We start from the raw sequence: 25,875 nt of genomic DNA on the forward strand, positions 1-25,875 counted from the left end.
GTCTAACTTTTAAATTTAAAAGTTAAAATATTTGGACTTAACGGAGAAATAACGCTATTTTAGCATGATTTAGCGAGATATTAGCGAGAGATTCTATTTAATTCTAAAAGTGCTTATCTTTACCGTAAATGTTATAAATCCACTATAGCTAAGAGATAGCACGTTATTTAAAAACTCGCCGGAAAATCATACACAAGTAATGTACCCTCATACGTGGAGAAGTTGTGAGCATATAGCATGTATTCTTATTAGGCTAGAGAAATCGTCGGAATAATGATGTGATGCTCTAGTCTTGACATTGAAAAAGTTTCATAATACTCACAGTCGAGAGTTAATTGTTTCTTACATAGTCTGAGCTAATCTCCTAGACCTCAATCCAGAAATATGAGTAAGCCATGTCCCATGAACAAACCATACTATATCGAGTTTATTATGGCTACGTTCTTCATAAGATCATCATCGCCATCCTCTCTAATTAACATTATGTCACAACAAATAACCGTTAATTAACACCCTATAAATTGGACGTTTTCTGAAATAAACAACAATCGTAAATGTTGGGAATATACTCAGCCACAAGTAATTTCCAATCGTGTTCATGACTTTCACTTGTGATTTTTTTGTACCTGAGGAACTGATTACTTAGACTACTTAGAGAGTTACGATCGACAATGAAAGGCTTCAATACCAGGATAAAGAAGCAATCAACGTATAAATACATAGAATAATATTTAAATAGTCCAAAATAAGATATAACAAATATTAGAGACACCAGAGATCATTTTAGGACAAGTATCCAGTAACACAAACACAAATGAATCCATAGATGTGATAAAATGGCGATCGAGATGTTTATCCGATGTTCCATTGAATTGTCTTTAGCTGGAGATGTTGATCGTTGTGAACTACCATGAAACCTTACAACCACGAATGATCAATATATTTGAAATTGTATTGGCAAGATATCACTTTTTGATATATATAAATGGCACCTAGCAACTACATGATTATTTAGTTAGTGAAGTTTAGACTCATTCGCGGAAAAAATATTTTGGTTTCTCCTACTTTAAAAATACCTTTTAACTTTTAAAAATTCATCTTTTGGACACACTGGAATCTATCAGGTGCTCCTATCAATTCTAAGAACACACTAGCATAACCCCATGAACTGATCTCAACGGATACCCCGGCTATGGATATATGGTGGCCTAGTTTCGTATACTCCTAACCCATTGTTTATCCCAATACGTTTTATTAAGAAACTGGAAAGATGAGATCTTCCAAATAGTTCCAAGTAGGAGTCACTCATAGTTGTCCATAACCGGGCCCGCGGCTAAGTACATAGTTTGACACTCTCGAGATGTGTGTGCTCTTTACCCGTATGACCCGGTCTGCCCCATTTACCGTTACACACATTTTGCATAAGGGTAGGGAGAAGTCCAATCCATAACCATTAGGAAGTAATAACCCAAACTGCCCACGTGACATACCAACCTACTATATTCTACATCTCTGGTCACGATGGATTTGAGTTACCACAACTTACTAGATCAAGTATTAGCCCATACCAACAGACACACAGTAACACAAATATGCTACTAAACAAGAAACATGTCAAATCTCTTAAGTCCTAGGTGGCCATCCATAAGTGTGATACACACGATGGCCATAGACATGATTCCGGTGTAACCACTCAACATAAATCAATCAATGCCACTTTCTACCCGGACAATTCATTAACTTCAGTTGTTTTCATTAAAAAAACATAACTCTTCATTGACCTCACCACATCATGATATCCCAACCCATGTATCTAAAAATAGCATTGCTAAGAATTCTACAATACGATGGTGACAAAGGATAATAGAGTAAAGACATGACACATAGGAACCATAGCATAGCAATATATATTTAGGAAACAATTGTACACATGCATAGGCACTGAAAACAACAACAAAATGCATATAAAAAATAATGGGACAATGAAGTGACGCTTGCCTCGTTAATTTTTGTCGTTCACGCACTCTTCGCAATCACAGGAATAATACTCCGGTAATCTAACGATGGCAAACAATTGCACATTCAATAACCAAAGTAATAAAAACAATATATGCATGCATGATAATTTAGTAACTTTCACAATTAAACACATTAACCTTCCTGGTTATTTAGAATAACATATGATGCATGCAAAAAAAAGGTATTTTATAGTGTGTTAAGTATTTAAATTTGAATTCTGTAGATTTTTTCAAAAATCTCTTAAATAATTTTGGTATCAGGTTCATGTATAGAGAATTAAATTTAAAAGCCGATGACAAAGAATCAACTTAATCGGATTTGTAGAACTTAAGTTATGTCAAAAATACTCCATTAGAGTGTTTGAAATTCACGAAAATTAAATTATAGTAAAATTGGGTTTTTATTATGTATTAATATTTTACACAATTTTCTAAATCCATATATATTATATTTACGAAAAACGGCCTTGTAGATCTTTTTCTATGAATTTTACAAGTTCCAGTAAATACGGGAATTCAAGTTTATTCAGAAAACAGCCCGCCACATGGTGCGATGCTAATGGACAATACCCTTCACGCGGATCAACAAAATATAAAGTCGGATTAAAAAGAAAATAGGTGGCTGAGATTAGATCTGGGAGCTAAACCCAAAATAATGGAGACAGACGGCGACTAGCAACGCGAGGGTCGGACTGTCGACGTTGGTTGCGGCTCCGACGATCTTCCGAGGATGAGAAGTAGAGGATGGTCGCCGGATCGTCACTGTGTTCACGATGGTGTTCTTGGCGGCATCTCCTCCTTCCCGAAACATTAGCTACGAGCGGATGGAGTTCGTGAACTCCGATGAAACTCCAACCAAGAATCACGGACGTTCCCATGCTCTACAGATGGGAGAACAATTAGGGTGACATTGTACTGTAAGGAGAAGAGCTTAGAACATCTCCAGCCGCGTCCCCCAAAGCGGCCCCCAAAGGGATTTGGGGCGCGTCGGACAAAATTTCGTTCCCAGCCACGGGCCCAAAGCCTCCTTCCGTCCGGCGCGGCCCGATCCGGTGTCCGGCGCCCCGAGCCCGTCCCCGCTCCACAGGGGGCGCTCCGGGCACGCCGGACACAACGAAATGCGAGGCAAGAAGACGCGGGACCGACGCGTCAGCGACACGGAAGCCTAAAACCCCGTCGTCTACCTTTGGTCAAGCGACGTTAATGGCGCCCCCAGCTTTCACATGCGACGCAGTGACGCGTCTCATCGTGCATGGCCGCGTGGCCATCCGCGCCGGCGTTTATTGCGGCCAACGCCCCGCTGCCGCTTCGCCTGCCGCCGCTGTACAATAAGAGCGCCCCTCCTTTCTTCCCCATTCCAATCTCGCCGCTCCGAACTCTCGCCGCTCCCAATCTCTCGCCGATCCAATCTCCTCCCTCGCCGCCCCAATCTCTCGCCGCTCCAATCTCCTCCTCCAATGTCGTCGTCGTCCCGCAAGAGCGTCGCGGCGAACGGCTTCGGTCGCGGCAGCCTCACCGTGGCGGAGGCGTGGGCGCTGTACCGCACGGGATATCCTGTCCCGCCGGACATGCGGCTGCCAAGCAGCGGCGGGTGGAAGATGGCCGTCAACGGCTTCGGCGTCCCGCCGCCGCCGCTGCAGGGCACGGAGCGCTGGAGGGACGCGATCAGGACCCGGCGGGCTCGCCTCACCGCCGAGGAGCGAGCCGATCCAACCTGGGCACCCACCAGCAACGACGCATGGTGGGTGGACTACTTCCAGGCGTAGTACGACGCCGAGATGCACAGCACCGCCGGCCGAGGGCCTCATCGGCCGGCGGAACACCTGGAACAGGAAGGGGCGCCTCCATTTCTGGGACGTTCCCGGGTGCACCCTGGAGCACGTCATTGAGGGCATCCAGCACGGCGCGCCCAGGCTGGAGACGCCACCGTCGCCGCCACCATCTCCTACGCCCGCAGCACGCTCGAGGAGGACGTACTCCAACTCGTCTTCGTCAGGGCCGACGCGATCGGCGCCTTCGTCGCACCGCGCCGCACCCTACACCGTGCCTAAGCGCGAGGTGAAGGACGAGCCGGAGTTCTCGACGCCGCCCGTCAATCCGAGGCGCGGCGGCAACAACGTCAGCCGGCAGCATCACAGGCGCGCCGGCGGCGCCCTTCTCATCCCGAAGCCGGAGGTGAAGGAGGAGCAGGACGACGAGGAAACCACGAAGGCCGCGCAGCTGGCGGAGTACGAGCGCCAGCAGCGCCTCATCGCCAGCAGCGACAACCCCGACGACTGTCCAGGGCTGCACGCGGCGTTCGCGGCATCGCTGAACGACAAGGACGCCTGGAGGGGCGACCTCGACTTGGCGATCGCAATGTCCATCCGCGACAGCGGGAAGCCACTCGTCGACCTCACCGACGATGCCGAGGCTGGACCAAGCGGCGCGGTGAAGGACGAGACCGTCGACGAGCCCGACCAGCGCGGCAAGCAGGATGTCGTCGTCGATGACATGTACAACTTCCACCAGTACTACGACGCCTCTGGCCGCCGCAAGTACTACTAGATTAGGGTTTAGTTTAAATTTCATCGAATTTCGTTCAAATCTATGTAATATATCGCAAGTTTGAATGAATTCAGTTGTTTTCGCTTAAATTTTAAAAATCTGAAATTTTGTTTGGGGGACGCGGCTGAGGAGCGACGTCCCCTAAACGCGGCACGAAGAAAACATATCCCCAAACGCTCGATCCGGCGCCGTTTGGGGATGCTTTGGGGAACGCGGCTGGAGATGCTCTTAGTTCTAAAAGGCCAGACATGGGCGCTCCGAATCAGTGCATACTCTTGGAGTAGGGTTTCGAGATATTTTTAAAGGGCAAATCGTATGAGGATGTGTGCAAATGGGAGTAAGAAACGGGGTGGAATATAAGAGAAAAACGCGGAAAAACAAGTCGGTAACGAAGTCATATGTTCGTCCTGGACGATTGCGGGCCTCAGCTGTCAGCATACTGTGGGCCATGCTTGTCTTGGCTTGGCCGGCTGGTTGACCCGGCCGGTCGTTTTTTAGTTCTTTTTTCCCTTTTCTTATTCTAATTTCTCTTGTACAATCTAATTTAGGACCCCGATTTGACTGGAATAATATTTTTGAAAATTTTCAAAATCCTAAATACTATTTTATGACATTCTGAGACTACTTCTCTGTCCAAAGCAAATACTCAAAATAATTATTGTAGGCTATGCCTAATAGCTTTTGGAAAATTTCAATTGACTATTGATTTCTTCAGAATGATTTTTAAAATATGCATGAATGCTTGATGCATTACCCAAACCTAAAATCTGGGATGTTACATATGGCAAAGACGATATGTAGAAGGCACATGAAAGACCGAGGTCTATCAACTACTGCCGGTGAATAAGATATTATCAAAATCTAATCTATTTAGAGCTAATTAAACTAAAGCAATAAATAAACTTGTAAGAACTTTCCCAAATAAGAACAAAATAAAGCATGCGAGTAAGTAAAGTGCTAGAACCGAAAGACATCAGAGGTATCCCTAAGCTCAAGTCTCTGGTGCGAATCTATGTCTTTGTTGGTGAGGCTTAGGAATGTAATATCGAACTCACTAAGAGATTACCTTCTTCTCCTTAATAATCTACGTTCATGAAGAACATGACCAGTCATCATGGTGGAACTTGAGGTGTTCCTCGAATCTTCACAAACTTCTTAAGGAGGATCCACAAGAAGGAAACTCCCAATCAACCCCTAGACAACTATGAGTTGCCAAATCTCTAAGGAAACACGGGTCATGATCTCCAAGGAAAGGCTAAAATTTTCTATGTCCAAAATAAATACCTTTATAAAACTCGAGGGAGTGCTTTTTGCCATGGGATAGGCAACGCAAACTATTTTTGTATACTGAACAACAATCTTTTATATTTATATTACAAGGTTTGAAAATTTTGTCTATATTTAACAGACATGGAATGATTCTATTTATTACATTTATATGTTATACTAGTTGCGGAGGCAGCACGATTGTTGATAAGTTTGTATATAGTTATGGAATGACTAAACGGGTTAATTGTGCTATATATACTTGTACCTTTGAGTATCCAAATGTGTCGCGCAGGATATTGCTAGGTCATGTAGGTGGCGAAGTCTCTATTTGGAACCACCAGAACCAGGTATGTAATATCATCCTTCTGTCGTTCCCAGCACAATGTGCAATGTCAAAAGTATTATATAACGTATATCTTTCATTCTAAATTAAATTACTCAAAGAAATATAGAATGGAACTAATGACCTAAGTGAAACGTGGGTAATTATTACCTAAATGGAGTTTCCGAGGTTGTTACGGTATAGGATGCCCCCTCCATCTCTAGTTTGGGTCGATTCGGGTCGTTAGGTGTTATGCGAGGCATATCATGTGAAGTCATCATGCCATGCATGTTGTTGGCATGAATGCGAATACAACCAATTATTGCCACATGAGGTGGGTCTAATATGGTGCGACGCTGAATAGAAGTAGGGAATTATGGGATGCTTCCTGCTTCTAGACTAACTTCCAGGAATATTGGAGTTAATTCCAAAAGACCACCACATTACAGCGGCAAGTTCGAAAACCACCACTATTTGGTAAAATTGCAAAAATCCACCGAAATTGAGTGAATTTGTTGCAATGTCAACCGATTGTTGATTTTTAACATGTTAACAAGGTTTCTGACGAGTGAGGCCTACTTTTAGTCCTACGTGGCAGGGTTGTAAATGTGGAAGGAGATTAAATTTAGATATATCTAACTTTTAGGTTTAATTGCAAATTTTCTTGTGTGGCGTTGACCAACATCCCCCAAGCGCGGAGATGCGCCGGCCGCCCCGAACTTGACGGTGACGCTTGCTGGCGCCCGCCCCGAGCTCGTCCGCCCGCGCCGGCACGTGATGGAGCTCGCCTGCACCTATCCCTTGCGGAGCTCGCCCAAGCCGGCCCATGGCGGAGCTCGCCGGGGCCCATGCTCGCCCAGGTTGCCCTCGCCCGCCTTGCTAGTGTCGGCGCATGTGCTCGCCCTCGTCCGCCTCGCCTGTGCTAGACCCTTGTAGAGCTCGCCCGTGGCGGAGCTCGCCAGGCCTAACTTGCGTCGGCGACGTGCTCGCTAGCCCCTTGCCCAACGGGCCTCACCTGCACTGGAGCCCGCCCACGCCGCCTCATCTGGACCATCGACATGCTCGCCGGCCCCGAGATCGCCTGTGCTGTTGTCGATCCGTGGATGGAGGGCAGGGACGGAGTAGGACACGACGGTGGTTGATCTCACGATCTCGCTGATGGCTACGTAAATACGATCGGATTAAATACGATCGGATGGCTACGTAAATTTTAGTGTTTCTTAATGAGCCCAAACGATAGATTCAATAAGTTCAACATTGATATTAATGTATTGTATTGCAAAGTTCTTTGCTAGTTACTCCTTCTTCCCAATTTAGGATGCATATAAGGTTTGGTCAAAGTCAAACTTTATAAAGAGTTGGTCCAACTATATATGAAAATATATCAATTTTTATAATTCCAAATGCGTATAATATGAAAATATATTTCATGACGATTCTAATAACATTGAGACAATGTTGTAGATGTTGCTATAATTTTCTATATATTTAATCAAAGTTTATAGAGTTTGACTTTCACCAAAACAAATATGCATCCTAATTTGGGAGAGAGGAAGTACCAACTAACTACCGACATCAGCATCACCACTTAAGAAATTGCTATAATTAATGTAGAGAAGCAATGATCTATAATAAACAAAACTAACAAGTCAGCACTGAATCCCAGTCCAAATATTAAAGATAAGTATACCTTGCACCGGTTATGGCCGAACTGCTGCAACTTGTCATGGCTTCCTCTTCCTACCTAATGCTACAATCAATAAGCTGAGAAAAATTAAAGTAATCAAATAAATTTCAACTAGCTATGTTGCCAAGATACTGTAGTGTCATGGGGATTCAACCAATATCTTTACGGCAGAAAGACTATCTTTATGCTTATAAACAACTTGTTAGGTACAATCTGGTAGAAAACGACTACAATTACTGTCAATACTTGCTTAAACATCAGTACAATCAGGGGAAATCATCTATGCAGATGGAGAAAATGGCAAATTTTAGAAGTGTGTACCTGATACTTGTGGCACCTATTGGTAGCGACACCACAATTGCTCGTGGCAAGAATATATTGCCAAAACAAATTATCATGGCAGTTTGATTTGGCACTAAAATGATAGGAGCCAACTCTTGACCAACATCATGTCCAGTTCTTCTCTTCGTCCCAAATACCCGATCAACAAAAAACTGGTGAATAAAATATAGATTAGAACAATCCGACGCTAATAAAATCACATACCTCCATGCAAGGTGATTAATTCCATGTTAATAGCATACATTTAACTTCGTAATCCAATAACCATGAAACAAAAATCAAGCTAAGGAAAGTACATTTCATTTGGAAGCAGTGAACTATACATTTGAAATATCGATGGACCACACAAGCGCAATGTAAAAAAGGATAAACCTCTAAGATTCCATCCTAGCTAACACGGACACAGAACAACCTATGTAATTAGATGAAAGACGTGTAGCGTAAGAGATAACTAAACTGAATGAATCCGCTTGAGAAAGGAGTTTTTATCTAATTCCATGACAGTCTATCAACTGTCATAAAATTTGGCAAAGTCAAAGGGGATGCAGCTGCTGTTTTGTCACCTATCATTGTAACTCCATTGTAAATTCAAATTGGTGGTATATATGATTGTAAGAAACGTTGCAACTGTATCAAAAGAGGGATCTGAATATCGGTCATCCATCACGCGATAATGTTGTGGTTGTAATACATTTCTCATGAGCACGCTCAAGGTACCAATGATCCAAAATCTAGTGATTGGTATTTCTTGGTAAAAAAAGCAAGTGTGTGCTCTTAACAAAAAGGATGCAACAAAAATACTCAGTTCTTATAACTAATCATCACAACGACTAAAAATATTTATAGGTTGTTAAGGAAGCAATACTTCATAGAAATCAGATGTTGTGTTATTAAGTCATTCGTAATTCAAAAGAAAAAATATTTTTTTATATAATAACCTCATTAATTCATAAAGAGATGGCACATTAGATGAATGAAAAATAGGAGGTGAAAGGGACACAAGGACTAATAATATGTATAGGTTCATTTGTGCAGAAATAGAGCATATGGATTCTGGAAGATTGGAAAAGAAATACTCACCTTGTCACTTAAGCATTACTATCCTCTTGCTTCAACTATCTCTCCATTAAGCTCAGTATTTTGTAGTCGCTCCCTATGTGCTTATGTTTCCTCCTCTCAGCTTCAAGGGCTGCCAATGTTTTACACTTGCTAAATTATTTCTGTTTCCTAAAACACAGCTAAACCCCAACAATTAAGGGAAGTTATGAATGTATGTTCCAAATAACTGGAATTATAATTGACAACATGTGATTGCCATCGGGCACTTAAAATCAAATAATGCTTTATGAGTACAACAACAACAACAACAACAACAACAACAACAACAACAACAACCAAGCCTTTCAGTCCCAAACAAGTTGGGGTAGGCTAGAGTTGAAACCCATAAGATCTCGAAGCCAAGTCATGGTTCCGGAACGTGGATAGCTAACTTCCACGCACCCCTGTCCATGGCTAAATCTTTGTCGATATTCCAAACCTTCAGGTCTCTTTTAACGGACTCCTCCCATGTCAAGTTTGGTCTACCACGACCCCTCTTAACATTCTCAGCACGCTTTATCCGTCCGCTATGCACTGGCGCTTCCGGAGGCCTCCGTTGGATATGTCCAAACCATCTGAGACGATGTTGGACCAGCTTCTCTTCAATCGGTGCTACCCCAACTCTCTCCCGTATATCGTCATTCCGTACCCGATCCTTTCTTGTGTGGCCACATATCCATCTCAACATGCGCATCTCTGCTACACTTAACTGTTGGATATGTCGTCTCTTCGTTGGCCAACACTCCGCGCCATACAACATCGCAGGTCGAATAGCTGTCCTATAAAACCTGCCTTTTAGCTTTTGTCGCACTCTCTTGTCACAGAGTACGCCAGAAGCTTGGCGCCACTTCATCCAACCAGCCTTGATTCGGTGGCCCACATCTTCATCGATATCGCCATCCTTCTGCAACATGGACCCCAAATATCGAAAAGTGTCTCTCTCCGGTACCACCTGCCCATCAAGGCTAACCTCTCCCTCCTCGTGCCTAGTAGAACTGAAACTGCACCTCATGTATTCAGTTTTAGTTCTACTAAGCCTAAAACCTTTCGATTCTAGAGTTCGCCTCCACAACTCTAACTTTCTATTAACCCCCGTTCGGCTATCATCGACTAGCACCACATCATCCGCAAAGAGCATACACCATGGGATATCTCCTTGTATATCCCTTGTGACCTCATCCATCACCAAATCAAAAAGATAAGGGCTCAAAGGTGACCCTTGGTGTAGCCCTATTCTAATTGGAAAGTCATCAGTGTCGCCATCACTTGTTCGAACACTTGTCACAACATTATCATACATATCCTTGATGAGGGTAATGTACTTTATTGGGACTTTGTGTTTCTCCAAGGCCCACCACATGACATTCCGAGGTATCTTCTCATAGGCCTTCTCCAAATCAATGAACACCATATGAAGGTCCTTCTTTTGCTCCCTATATCTCTCCATCAGCTGTCGTACCAAGAAGATGGCTTCCATGGTAGACCTCCCAGGCATGAAACCAAATTGGTTTTTGGTCACGCTTGTCAACCTTCTTAAGCGGTGCTCAATGACTCTCTCCCATAGCTTCATAGTATGGCTCATCAGCTTGATTCCACGGTAATTAGTACAACTTTGGACATCCCCCTTGTTCTTGAAGATTGGTACTAAAATACTCCGCCTCCATTCTTCGGGCATCTTGTTTGACCGAAAAATGAGGTTGAAAAGCTTAGTTAGCCATACTATCGCTATGTCTCCAAGGCCTCTCCACGCTTCGATGGGGATACCATCAGGACCCATCGCCTTGCTTCCTTTCATCCTCCTTAACGCCTCCTTAACCTCAGACTCCTGGATACGTCGCACAAAGCACATGCTGGTATCATCAAAGGAGTCGTCTAGCTCGATGGTAGAGCTCTCAACCTCTCCATTGTAAAGGTTGTCAAAGTACTCCCGCCATCTACGCTTGATCGCCTCATCCTTCACAAGAAGCTGATCCTCTCCGTCCTTGATGCATTTGACTTTGTTGACATCCCTCGTCTTCCTCTCCCTAAACTTGGCCATCTTATAGATGTCCCTTTCGCCTTCCTTCGTGTTTAAACGTTGGTAGAGGTCCTCATACGCCCGACCCCTTGCTTCACTCACCGCCCGCTTTGCAGCCTTCTTCGCCACCTTGTACTTCTCCATGTTAGCTGCACTCCTGTCCAGATATAGGCATCTGAAACAGTCCTTCTTCTCCCTAATAACCTTCTGGACCTCATCGTTCCACCACCAGGTATCCTTAGCTTCCCTTCTACTTCCCTTAGTCACCCCAAACTCCTCTACAGCGACCTTCCGTAAGCAGGTCGACATACTCGTCCACATCATGTTTGCATCGCCTCCTTCCTCCCAAGGGCCCTCCTTAATAACCCTCTCCCTGAAAGCCTGGGATGCCTCACCCTTGAGCTTCCACCACTTCGTTCTAGCGACTTTGGTGCGCTTACCCCGCTGGACACGGATCCTAAAGCGAAAGTCAGCAACCACCAGCTTATGTTGAGGGACAACACTCTCTCCAGGTATCGCCTTACAATCAATGCAGGCGCGTCTGTCTTCTCTTCTAGAGAGGACAAAATCAATCTGGCTAGAGTGTAGACCACTACTGAACGTCACTAGATGGGATTCTCTCTTTCTAAAGAGGGTGTTAGCTACGACCATGTCATAGGCTAGAGAGAAGCTCAGGACGTCTTCTCCTTCTTGGTTCCTGATGCCATAGCCAAAGCCCCCATGCACCCTTTCAAAACCTGTGTTAGATGTACCCACATGGCCATTGAGGTCTCCTCCTATGAAGAGCTTCTCACCAATAGGTACCCTCCTAACCAAGTCCTCCAGGCCTTCCCAGAACTCCCTTTTGGTGCTCTCATTGTGGCCTACTTGTGGGGCATACGCGCTGATAACATTGAGGACTAAGTCCCCAACAACCAGCTTGACAAGGATCATCTGGTCCCCTTGCCTCTTGACGTCCACAACTCCATCCCTGAGGCTCTTATTGACCAAGATGCCTACTCCATTTTTGTTTGAAGTTGTCCCCGTGTACCACAACTTGAAACCGGTATCCTCCACCTCCTTCGCCTTCTGTCCCTTCCATTTGGTCTCTTGGACACATAGGACATCAACACGCCTCCTCACCGCCGTATAGACTAACTCCCGTAACTTACCCGTCAGGGACCCTACGTTCCAGCTACCTAAGCGTATCCTCCTAGGCTCGGCTAACTTCCTTACCCTCCACACTCGTCGAGTCAAATGCGGAGACCCTTGCTCATTTTTCACTACACCGGGGCGTCGGTGCAGCGCGCCACTAAGGATACGGCGACCCGACCCTTGCTCACTTATCACCGTATCCAGATCAAGATACGGCGCGCCACCAAGGGGGTGACGGCCCGGCCCTTGCCCATTTGACACCACACCCGGGTTCCGATGTGGCGCGTCGCTAAGAGGGTTACGCCCCAACGAGGTTCCTTTGGGTTTCATCTCCATAAGAGTGGATGGGTTTTTTACGTTGGCTCGCCACGCCTATCACAACCCTCCTCCTTTACCCGGGCTTGGGACCGGCTATGTTGAGACAACATAGACGGAGTTAAATAATGCTTTATGAGTACACCAAAGAAAATTGCACCGCCTAGTTAACATGATTTTTAATTTGGCCAAACCAGATTTCTACATGAACTTAAGATTCCAAAATTCAATTAAGCTCCACTGAAGTTGTTAGGCCAACATAGACAGCTCAATACAGTTCCAGACAAGAAATCAAGACATTGCCTATTTAGTGTTGTTCATAGAAATCTTCGTGTCCTCCCATCTTGAGAAATTTCAATTTGAGGCTCCAAAATTCTAGATTCATTTGATGCGTAAATCTGTCTGAGAAACAGAGGGATATTATTTTTAAAATAAAGAATGCACCTCACCTTTTGAAGGGAGTAACAAATAGTCTGCTTTATTTGGACAGCTAGCTTGTGCAACCTCCCATAATAATGTTGAATACATAAACCACAAATTTCTTTACCAAAAAACAGAATCACTGACCATTCTATTAGTAGTAAGACAGTTCAGAATAACCAAATTGGTTGTCAGACAGATTATCATGTACCAAGAGTGTCACCACTAATTTCCAAGGAGATCCTCTAGTAATAATATGGACCATATGAGTACCCCAAGAATCCTGATTCACTAAAACTCGTCGGCATCAATGAACAAAACCTTACCTTTTTACAGAAACAAATAAAGACTTTCTGACGATTTAGTCGAAAGCTTGGAAGTAGCACATCCGAGAAAAGTACAAAAAACTTCAAGTGCTTGGTTGTAGCATAAAGAAGACCGTATTATTAAACCGTCACTACTCTAGCCTACCAATTTTGCCATCACTTGCATTGTTGCATGACCTGTCTATCCACAAATGGTCAGAGTACTGTTTAATTAAGAGCAGATTAGTAGACTATGCATATGAGGAGAAATAAGAACTGGATGAAATCAAGAAGTTGAATGTGTCCGAAGGAAATCAACCAACAGTTCAGAGGGTAGCAGTCCTGGGGGGGTGGGGGAGAGGGTGGAGGGGAATTGGATATGATGCACTGGAATAGCAAAATCAAAGCTGGACGGCTGTACCTCAAGAGGTTGTTTGCAACTTGCATCTACAGAGGCCAAATGCATCTATGCATCTGAAAAATCATCACATAAACAACAATAAGGTCTTTCTGAATTTCGGAGCAAGTGAATTCGGAATTGCAGGTGTTGTACATTTCTACTGTACCTCAACAATTGGAACGTTTTGGAACCTGGAAGTCGCAAGGGGCGTCCGGCAAATGGACGGGACTGCGAGGCAAGCAGGGACCAGGGGAGCCATGGGAGGGAGACGGACTAGGCGGCGCGACGCTGGTGGCCCCCAAGCGGCGGAGCCACGGAGAGCAGCTGGATAGGCCATAGTGAGAGGAGTCGAGACCCAAGAAGGCACAGAGAAGCCTCACGGTGTCGTGTCGGGGGGCGCTGCGCCGGTGTCGGATGTAGCGCCGGCGCCGGTGCAGCATCCTGCTCCGCTGCCGCCATCTATGGTCGAGTGCTTCGTTGGTTCATCGTGCTGCAGCTTAGGGGAGCAGTTGGAGGCAGGAGGCGAGGAGCGACGCGATGCTGCTATCGGGAGATGCGGAACAGACACGCCATGGGCAAACGCTTGCCGTAGTCGGGAAAACTCGAGGTGACCTAAGGATATACGTGGTGCCGGCCGGAACCCTAGCTCGAAAATCGCTCTGGAAGAAAAGGAGGGAGGAAAAAGAATGGGATAGGGATGGGCAGATGGCCCCATATGACAAACCTTTTTTTTTCATATTAGATGATTATGAGAAGCTGGGCAAGTGTGAACTGTCCATGTTGCTTTTAGAACAGTGGAAGAGGACATGTACCGAACTGATTAAGCATTTTTCATTTTTATGTAGACAAGAGTGATGGCATTCCACGACAAGAGTGATGGGCAGTTTGGGGGACTGTTCCCTGTTGGGGCAGCTAAATTCATCGAGCCGCTGCAAGTATTTGTGGCCGGTGATAGTGTTGGATTTATCCACGTTTATTCTTACCAAAAAGTGGAGAAGCTGCAGAAGTTTAGAGCTCACACGAATACCGTCACCTCACTGGCGGTTCACCCCAGTGAGCCATTAGTGCTCTCGGCATCTGGGGACGAGCTGATCAAACTTTGGAACTGGGAGGCTGGCTGGCAGTGCATACGGACATTCCAAGGACACCAGAGCTTTGTGTATCAAGTCAAGTTCAACACGCAGACTGCGGGAAACACTTTTGCTAGTTGCTCAGGAGAATCCACGATAAAGGTTTATTAATTAGTTGGTGTAGATTTTTTTTAGTATAAGAGCAGTTTCCATATCAATTTCCCTAATAATGTCATACTGATGCTTGAGATTGACAGATTTGGAACATGGATTCTCCTACTCCCGTCGCCTCATTCGTGTGCGATCAAGGATTTGCTTTGGCTCTTGATTATTTCTGCCCGGGCGGGGCTTTGCAGTATTTGGTTACACACAGTGGGCATGTGGGGAGTGCACAGGTATGACATCTTCAATATTTTTTTATAGCAACACATGCAGAGCTCATGAAAAAAGAAGCAAAATATAGTACTTACTACTAATGATGCATGTGTAAATTATTTTGTTGCACCGCCTCAAGCTCCATGTTTTTACCAGATCTGGGATTTGCAATCAAATACATGTATTAAACATATCAACGGATTACAAGAACGTGGCTGTAATATTGCTGTGGTTGAAGGTCCCTCAGGTCGTCCGATTCTACTTACAGTGTCAGAGGACAGCACTGTTGCTTTTTGTGACTCAGCAACTCACAGGTAACATTTATATTCCCCTACGCTAGCCAACATCTTTCACTCGGGCAAACATTGCAACTGCATTTCCCATTCCTTCATGATGACGCCACGCATCAAAGGTAAAAATAAGTGGCAGCGGTGGATGAATACCTTGCTTTACAATTTTGCAGGTATGAGAACAGGTTTAACTTTAATTTGGGACATGTCCGGGGCTTCGCATACATTAAAATGACAAAAAGGTAAATGAATCTTCCACGAAATTCTCGCATCATTTTATTTTCTAGATTCGTATCTCTCTTTCTCTCTCTGTAACCGGGGCTCATATGTGTGTAGCCTCGTCGTCCTATGTCGGAATGGAATTGCAATAGTGGAAATCAATTAATCTTCCACAAAGATCCAGCTTCGAGCCAAGGTGACAGCGGTGGTTTTTGACGTTTACTCGGTACAGTACACTGTATGATGACAATCTTGGTTGTCTTCGTGGATCGTTTTGTATCAGTCAACATCTACATTTTTGCAGCTATCGCGCATTGGAATTTTAGTGGATACCATCATCTTCTATTTGTATCTGCACCAATTTTAGCGGAAGAGCTATATAGAGAGAGAAGAAAACAGGCGTCTCGCATCGCCCATGTTCCTACCCGGAAAAGGCGAACGGAAACACTGCCCAACCGCGTCCGTGCTTCCAATTGCAGAATGCGGTATTCTTCAGTGATCAGTCCGCTACAGGGCTTCAGTGTTCAGTATTTGGGTATGTTATATTGAACAACGCAGGGGCTTGAGGGTTGAACATTGAACGCCAATAGACGCCCTTAGCTAAATTGATCTGGAGGTCGAAAGTTTCTCTGTTCAACTTATATTTCCAGCATGCCTCGTGAGTTACTTCCGAATTTTCTTTTTCGAGAGCACACCAAAGACGTGCCTTATCTTTATAAAGCAGACTTTAGATACAAGACGACTACACCTCGCTGCGAACAACTAATGCAGTACAAACTCCACACCGGGTCACCCGAAGACAACCACCACCGACATTACAGCTCCAAAGCAAAAGAGCCTATCCAAGCTAAACGACAAAGCCGCGTCTCGACCAACGCCGGTCACCATCGAAGAACGACAGCTCCAATTGGACTTCCCTTGTCAACGCACCATGCACCCTTGATGCCGAAAAGGAGGTGGCAGGAGAAAGGCGGGACTTGATCGGTCTGGAGGAACGCGACAAGGTACCTGCAACGCTGTGTCTCCAAACGCGATGCTCTCAATAGAGTGACGACGTCGAGAACGCCGCCATCGCGCCGGTTCACTCCGAACCTAGGTTTTCACCCGGAGACCTCCACCAAACCGTAAAGTGAGCGGGGAAGTGCCGAGACACTCAGCGACGCCTCCAAGGAGGGGAACGACGCCCACGGGCGCCGTTGCCAGCAGCACCGACCGAAGACGAGCAAGACTTTCGTCCGTGTAGTCGCACACCTCCCACCCTACCCAACGGATTGAGGCAGCTGTCCTTGTCGTTCACACCGCCACCGCCCCAGCACCTCGCCATTGAAGTCGGCATATCGTGGTCCACCAACGCCGCGCACAACGGAGAAGACACTCACCTCCACTCCACCCCGAATGAGGGTGCAGCCTCAGACCACCTCCAACACGTACCAGGCCGCCTCAACGCGTCGTCATCCCACTCCAGGTTGGCAGCAACGCCTGCGCCCCGGCCCTAGAGCCCAGATCGGGCCCAGGTACTCCCATGCCACCATCTCCCTCCCCCACAGCAGCGTGCAACCGGGAGGACGCCGCCGCATCCTGAAGCCCGGAAGTAGCCGGCCGCCGCGCCAGGAGCTCCCTCCTGGCAGCACTCCATGGCCGCCGCCTCCAAGGTTGGGCCGCGCCGCCGCCGGCAGGTCCTGCACCGTCGACCACCACGCTCCAGCCTCGCCTGCATCTCCATCGAGCTCCGCTCCTCAACGCCTCCCCGCCATGCGCCGGCGAGCTCCGCTGACACACCACCTGCGTCGCCCAGGTGACGTCTCCCTCCGCGCGAAGGGAAGCCGTCGAGGCGCGCCGACCCTGCCCGCCGCTTTCGACGGCCGGGCGCGGCCGCCACCACAGGCGCCGGCGGCGCCGGCAGCGGCAGCGACCGGGAGGAGGAGATCTGGCGGGTGGCTTTTCCTGTTAGGGTTTCGGGCTCTCCGGAGCCGCTCGCGCGAGCGACCCGGGAGAGAGATTCTTATTCCGCCAGCTAGCGTCGCTGATGATGCTTACTTCCGAATTTGAATCACTCCGGTCAAGTAAAATAAATCCACTGCCATCCACATCAAAATATTTCTGGCTGGTCGTGTTAACATGGTGCCGTCTCACAATGCCAATTTCGTGAAAATAGTCATGAACTTTGAAAACCACTAAAAACAAGTTCATTACATCTCACTGGAGTAAATTTCAAAGAACCACCACATTACAGTGACAAGTTCGAAAAAAACACCACTATTCATCGAAATTGCAAAAATCCACTGGAATTTTTTTTAAAGTGAAAAATCCACTGGTTTTGATAGAATTCATTACAATGTGCACTGGTTCGCCAGTTTAACCGTCTTAACAAGGAATATGACAACGGATCCAACTGGGGTGATGTGGCCGGAAACGTGACGGCCGAGGACGATCAACGTTAAACAACTAACTTATAGGGGTTTTCTGTAGATTGTTGAGGGGCATACAAATCACCTCATATCTCCTTTCTTTTTCAGTCATTCCTAATCCCACAATACAGGCAACGCGCAACCTACCACCGCCTGCGTCATCTGTGGCCACCGACGACGCCCTTCCTTGCCCCCACCTGTGTCCCGGTAGGTGGCGTCGCCCATCCACACCTCCGCATCCGTCTGAAGCCAATAATGATATGGCCGCTGCCGGCCCCAAGCCTCCTATGTGCGGATTCCCGCCGCCGCGTGCTTCCTCCCTGTTGCGAGATTGACCGGCGAAAAATGCCTCTCCAGCGTCGTTGATGTGCATGGCATTGGTGGCGACCTGCGGCCGGCGGCACGGCATCAGGGGGACGGAGGTGGGGGGTGGTGAGGCCGTTCGCGAGCTTGTAGGGAATCAACGCTGTCGATGTGCAAGGCATGGGCAGCGACCCGCTGCCAGCGAAACATCGTTGGGGACGGAGGTAGGGGTGGCGAGGCCAGCCGCAAGTTCGTCGGGCATCTCCAATGAAGGGCGTTGGCGCGCGGCCTGCAGCGGCGCTGTCCCCGCGAGGTGGGATGGGAGGAGGTAGAGGACTGGAGGTGGGAGAGGACTGATAAGTGGGTCCCATGAAAATTTACAAAAAAAATTAAATTGGATATGTCCTAATAGTTATTCTCCATCTTGCCACATCACTCCAGATAGTGGGACCCATTGTTTGAAACATCGTTAGCACGTCTAAAATCGACAATCAGTGCACATCGCAACGAACCAACGCAATACCGGTAGATTTTTGCAATTTCGAAAAATAGTGGTGGTTTTTCGGACTTGTCGATGTAATGTGGTAGGTTTTTGGAATTCGCTCGATTTCACTGGGAACTTCCCAGAGTGTGAATCTCGTCTCTTTCAGGTGAGTTAAAAGGACTGCCTGCGGCGTGTAATCTGGTGCATATGTTGGTGTGGCATATCTGTGATCTTGGGTATTTACGTGTTTTCTCAGTTTTTATACATTTGAACCCCACTGGACTTTTTTTTTCATCATTGGGGGAAGGGGCTCAAATTGTTCTTTCAAGGAAACATGACAGGAACCTAGGATACATTTTTTTTGAAAGGGAGGCAAAAGTTTTGCCCTAGTCTATTAATTAAGTAGAGAGTTGCCCAGTTAATTAACCGGGAAACTAGGCGAAAAAACCATCACAGCAACACCAACAAACACAAACACGTGCAACACCTACAGCACAACCGGACTACTCCTAAAGCAAGTAACTCCTACAACCACAAACTTTCACACAAGAGACATCCATCAACCAACTGCGGACTCCTTTTCTGTGGCGCCACTTTTCTTACTTCTTCTCCTCAGGTACTCTTTCACCTTCTGGATTTTGCCCCTGGAAGACTTCTCCTCTAGAAGGCGAGCAATCTCCTTGCTAGATCCGGGGCTAGCCTCCTCCAACCTGGCGAGAAGGTCGCAAAGCTCTCTAGCAAAGAGCGCATCAGAGCTAGGTGCCAAAGCAGATGCCTCGATGACCTTGTCGCCACAATGGCTTGCCTCCACCGGCAGTGACACGGAAGCCACTTCCGAGGTCACAAGCGAGTCCACCTGCAGGTGAACCATCGACAGAGGAGGGGAGGGGTCTTCACATAGCTCCTGCTGACAAGGGATTAACTTGTCAATGCCTAGGGATTGTAGGCTAGGGTTTAGTTGGAAGTAGAGGGTAAGTAGATCTCGAAGGTTTCAGCCGAAAAGTACTCGACGATTATGAAAACTAGGGTTTGTAAACAATGATTCGATACTTTCTTTGTCCCTCGACTCCCCCTTATATAGGAGGTGGAGCCGAGGGATTCGTGTTGTACAAGTTACAGAATCCGGGACGGTTTCTAATTCATCCCGTAAGATTACAAATAACCCTTTCTATTACAACTCTAGCTTTCCTTAATAACACCTTGGGCTTCCGAATCTTCTTATTCCTCGGGTAGTGGGCCTTCAGTAAACCCCGGGTACTATCTTTGGCAGGCCCATTTGGGATGCCTATGTCAGTAGCCCCCGAGATTTTGCTTGAATCGTAGAGTCAGGGAAAATCTCCACTGTTTATGTTGACTCAACATCTTAAACCTTTCTATATTTCTTCATATAAATTTCTATATTGTACAGGGATAATGGTAGTTGGGGCTAGTTCATCTGACGGATCAGGTACTAGTTAACTGCTCTAGTGGCAATCCGCAAAAACCTACTTCAAAATCACGTCCCTGGACATGATCTCGGGATACTGGTGTAAACTTCGACAGGTGCCGCTTAAGGTCTTACCATTCTGTCGAGTCCCAGTCAAATTTATCGAGTACCTAACGCGTCCGTTAGGATTTTTCTTCGTATCTGTTGATACGGATAAAAGTAGCAGAGCGCAGTCTTCGGCGATGCCACGCCCAGCAGAACGTATCTGGGGTCTTACCTTCGCAAATTTGCGGCATTCAGAAATTGATCGCAACTTTGGCGTTCTGAGAATATATTGTCGAGTGCTTTTCCGGCTGTTGGAATGGCACATTTTATCGAGTCAAATATGACTTATATTACTCTCCCGATGGGAGTATATGTAGAGTTAATTATAACTCGAAATATACTCTCTTGCTTTTCTATCTTTTCTCTTTTTTAATTTCATCGGGCACGCGAACAGCGTTCCCGATGGGAGTAGCCCCCGAGGCTACAGCCAAGAACTTGTGCTTGGTTGTAGGCTCAACATTTTAGTCCATCTTGTCGCTATATTGTCATTATCTCCTGGTATAATCTTCTTTTTCCTCTCTCGGGTGCGCGAACAGCGCTCCCGATGGGAGTAGCCCCCGAGGCTATGAACAGATATTTGTATTTGATCATAGACTCACGCCATTTCTATTTTGTCTTTCCGGGCCTTTTTTCTTTTTTCCAAAGTAGCCCCCGAGCATTTGATCAGAAACTTGTATTTGATCAAAGGCTCAACATTATTTTTCCGTGTCGCCGTTTATGAAGCTTTTTAGTCGAATTTTTCCTTCCGCCAAGGTGACGTTATTGCTGACGATAGCCACGATTGCTAATCAGAATTTTGCGACAAGTCTGTTCTCGCTGCCATGCGGGCCCAATTGATCCACTTTCTTGACACGTCATGCAGGTGGGGGCACACGTCCTCCGCTTTTTCGGGCACACGCACCGTAACTTCCTCCATGTTAAGTTACTTTCTTTTTTTTTTTTTTTTTTTTTTTTTTTTTTTTCCTTGCTGCTACGTGGCTATCATCTGTCACACACATTCTTTATCCAACGGTTCGTCGATTCGCCGCACCCTTATATAAGATCATCGTCTTCCTCCCTGAGCACTTCCGCTCGCGCCGTCCTCCTTTTCTCATTTGCAAATTTCCTCCTGCGATCCACAATCTCCTAAGCTCCTCGCTTCCAAGCTGCAAACCCTGCGCCATTCTTGATGCCACCGCGTCGATTGACAAGGCACAGCACGCCGGAATCCTCCATGGCCGCCGTGGATCTTGGAGCGGCGGAGTGGGAAAGATCCAAAATTTCCACTCAAGACGTCAATATGCTGAAGAAGCTGGGGATCAGCAAGAAACCCAAGGCGTTGTGCTTCCCTAGTGAGGAGAGCTACCCAACCCCTCCAATGGGGTACCGGGTAAGTTTTGTCGACCACCTCATCCGCGGTCTTTCCGCCCCTATTCATCCTTTTCTCCGCGGACTGCTCTTTGTCTATGGTTTGCAACTCCACCACCTCACGCCAAATTCAATCTTCCACATCTCCATTTTCATCACTTTATGCGAGGCCTTCCTTGGCGTCCAGCCTAACTGGGCGCTATGGAAGCGCATTTTCTTCTGCCGCCGTAATGGCTCGCCCAATGTCGCCTATAATATAGGCGGCGTTGTAATTTCTGTTCGGCCCACTGTCGACTACTTCGACGTCAAGCTTCCTGACTCAGTTCAAGGATGGCGCAAGAAGTGGTTGTACATTCAGGAGGAGAACCATGGATGTGCGGAGGATAACATCCCTCCTTTTGATGGTGCCGAGAAAATCTTTCGCCGCCGCTCATGGGACGCGGAGGCCACCGAAGAAGAAAAGGCGTCGACTGAAACCTTGATGGCTCGTATCCACGAGTTGCAAAATACTCGTGGTAAAGAATTATCGGGTATTCAAATCATTGCATACTTCCTTAGGACTAGGGTGCAGCCGCTTCAGGCTCGCAAACATCCTCTCTGGAAATATGCCGGCGACAAGGACGTAGATCGGCTGTCGGAAAATTTGGAGGTCAAAGATTTAGAAAAACTTGTCCGAAAAATTTCATCTCTCAGCAAAAAAGATGCTGTCCCTTCTTCTTGTCGAGTGACGCCTTTCAGCGCCGCCAATCCACTTCCCGAGGTAATCTTTGTCTATTGTCTCGTTATTGCTTTGCTATCTTTTTTGTAACTGTATTTCTGATATTGCTGCCTGTTTTATTTTGCACAGAATCATCCAGACCTCGTCTCGCTTCCTCCTCTCCCTGAAGGTGGAGAAGTCGAAGAAAGGGCCATTGTCACTGATGACAATCAGGAAGCTCCATCTTCTGTGAATGATCCCGTGGATTCTCGAAAATCTGCGGGTTCTTCCGAAGGTACTGCGTCGGCACAATCTCCTCCTCCCGCTGTCTCTCCGAAAGGCAAAAGGAAGAGGAATGATGTCGAAGACTCCGGCACTTCCAAAGCCGAAGAAGCTGCTCCTTCACCGCGAAAAGCAGCTTATGATCCTTATCTTGAATCTCTCGTCAGCTCGTAAGTTCCTTGCCTCTTTTTATTTTTCTATTCGAAGAATTTTATTTGCCTTGCTTTTTATGCTGCCACCCTTGTGTCACAGTGATGACGATGAAAAAACACCAACTTTAGATGTGGCTGCTCGAACGAGTACGTCACATACTCAAGTTATTTCGGAGCCGCCAGTTGAAGGAGAAGAATCCTCGCCTCCTCAACAAAACGCCGGCGCGTCTACTCCTCCTTCGAGCCCCCTTGTCCCTTCGCCAAAAAGGGCAAGGACTGATGCAATTCCGGAGCCGAATCTCCAATTGAGTAGCTCTTCTAACCCTCTCTTGGATGATGTAAGTTTGCAATACTCTTGTCACTGTCTGTACTTCCTCTTGTTTGCTTCTGAACGCCATTATATTTTTCTCATGCCGAAATTTTCTTGCTTTGTCCCCCTTTTTTTTTTAACAGCCCATGATTAAAGACCTTATCCGCATCGGTGCTCAATTCATTGGGTATCGTGAATATGCCAGCAAAACTGAAGGTAATGCCTGGCTGCTTTCTTTTTGTACTATTACTCTGTTACTCCGTTGTTGTCGATATTTTAACGAAATTTTATCTTTCCTGGCAGAAAAATTGACAGCTATCAATGAGCGTGCCAATGCCCTTGCTCAAAAATTAGAGCAAAGTGAAGAGGCTCGTAAGAAGGCCGAATTAGATGCTGTTCAAGCTAGAGCAGAAGCTGACAAGGCCAAGACTGAAGCTGCTGGTGTCGAAGATCTTAGAAAGAGACTTCACACTGCCGAGACTTCGCTGAGCGAGCAGATAGCTGCACAATCTGCTCGCGAGGAGGCGATCCTTAAACGTATAAGGGCGCAAAGTCGCTGCTTCCTCAGTAAGTATCTGAACCACTGCATATCCTTTGTATTTTCTTCTCTGCATTCGTTTGTTGCTCACTAAGTTCCTTCCTTGACAGGTAGAACAGCTCAAGAGTTTGAACTCGAAGATCCTGACAATGATGCTCTTCTTGACGCCCTTTCAGTCCTCGAGTTTCATGGGTCAGAGGCACGCGAAGGCATTGATCAGGCCACAACAGGATTGTCACGGCTCTTTCCCTATTTCTTCCCAAAGAAAGAGGAACCCGCAACTTTCCTTAACCTGGCCAAGTGCTTTAATCCACCAGAAGATCTTGGGCTGAAGATGCGTCATGAGAATATGAAGGTCGCCGTTGAAAACACTGTTGCCTTGGTTGCCGATAGCCAACAAACTATCGACTGGGCGAAAGTTGGCGACACTGAGCAGATAGAGCAATCAAGGTGGAAGTCGCTGATCAAGGCAGCTAAGCCCAACACGAAGAAAATCCTGGCCTATCTCGGAATCAAGCCGTCTTCGACTCCTAGCTCATCAAGGCCGGAGGTCTAGTTGAATGCCTTTCTTTTTAGCATACCTCTTTCTTTTGGCGTTGTCGCCGTAGTGTTCTTGGCGATAATTGCTTCGGTAGGTCTGTAGCAGGTCCTTCTTTTGTAATAGACATATATATTATGGGAATGAATGGAAATCTATCTTTATTCAGTGATTGATGTCGAAATATTTCTTTTTTCCAGTTAATTTTTGACAATTATACGCCAGCTCCTGGTCCTGCCAATATTTCGCCTTCTTCTCGCTCAAGGAGAGATCTTGCTGATACTACGCCTGTCGAAGATTCCTTGCCGCAAGAATTGGATGAACTTCGGCAGCAGCTTCAGTATGCGAAGAACCAGACACTTGTGATGTTGGAAAAATCTCGTAAGTCATCTGAAGCCGAGAAAATTGCACTTCAACAAGCTCACGAGGCCGCGGCTGCTAAGGAAATTGCTGCTTCCGAGGCTGAAAAGGCGACTACTCGAGAAAATTTCATGCTCGAATTAATGAATGAGGCCAGTGCAGATATGTCAGGTATGCTTGTTTCATCCTCAATATCTTCTGTCTTCATACTGTGTCTCTTGAAGTTTGCTGTTTCTTCGTTTTCATAGGCTCCTTTACTGATGCTGTTGCCGAAGATGAGAGGGTAAATACCAGGACAAACCTTCTTGTTAACCTTTCCCTTGATCATGGTTCTCTATTTTGGGCCACCCCAGAGAGGACCCGCCAGATTGTCAGATTTCAGGATCGTGCCATTCAAACTCGCGACTTCCTTGACTTCTGTACCAAGACCCTGTCTATGGTTTATAACTCCATGTTTCCTCGGAACGTTCCACCGAAAACTCTTCCCGAGTTAATGGAGAGATTTAAGGATGCTCATAGAATCCATGACTTTGTCAAAGCTCAACTGGTGGCTGGCGCCAGATTTGCCCTTATCATGCTACAGATTTGCCACTCAAAGCTTGACCTGACCCAAGTTGTGGCGAAAGTTCACGCGAAGGTACGGCGCCGAAGAGTTGGTGTCGATCATATAAACACGAAGGTTTCGCCTATAGCTGAAGAGATGATCGAAGACCTTCTTCGGATGGACGCCGATTTTTTTGCAGATGGTCATTATGCTGATTTTCTTGGTGCTGCTCCTGAAGAAAACAGGATTACCCTTGATGATATATTGAATCATGACTAATTGTTTTCCTTTGGTAGATAATTTTTCCTTGTAAATCATGATTATGATTATATTGTGAAGCAAACATCATGTTTCTATATTTATCTAGCCCCCGAGTGTTTTCGGTGACTATTCACTGTATTTGTATAATGCGAGGTTTAGAACCAAAGCAGTTATTCAATGTGTAGTTTTGGCAAATATCAGCCCCCGAGCTTCTTTATTGAGTACTATTTTGCCTTTTAACTGACTCGCGAGGTAGTTTTTAATACCAAGGCAAGGCTTTTGCTTTTTTCGA

General features: G+C 46.2%; 2 protein-coding genes across 2 annotated transcripts in view; both read left to right on the forward strand.

Moving 5' to 3' along the window:
* LOC127319773 (putative cysteine-rich receptor-like protein kinase 39) overlaps window positions 1-15,360 on the forward strand; it is a 250,813-nt gene extending 235,453 nt beyond the window's left edge. The window contains exons 10-12 of the mRNA XM_071819710.1: window positions 6,127-6,181; window positions 14,720-15,106; window positions 15,202-15,360. Coding sequence (XP_071675811.1) covers window positions 6,127-6,181; window positions 14,720-15,106; window positions 15,202-15,345 — 586 coding nt within the window. The 3' untranslated portion in view covers window positions 15,346-15,360. The remainder of the gene's footprint in view (window positions 1-6,126; window positions 6,182-14,719; window positions 15,107-15,201) is intronic.
* LOC127321675 (probable coatomer subunit beta') overlaps window positions 1-25,875 on the forward strand; it is a 195,511-nt gene that overhangs the window by 31,830 nt on the left and 137,806 nt on the right. The window lies entirely within an intron of this gene.

This window comes from Lolium perenne, chromosome 5, assembly GCF_019359855.2.
Source record: "Lolium perenne isolate Kyuss_39 chromosome 5, Kyuss_2.0, whole genome shotgun sequence".
Lineage (NCBI taxonomy): Eukaryota > Viridiplantae > Streptophyta > Magnoliopsida > Poales > Poaceae > Lolium > Lolium perenne.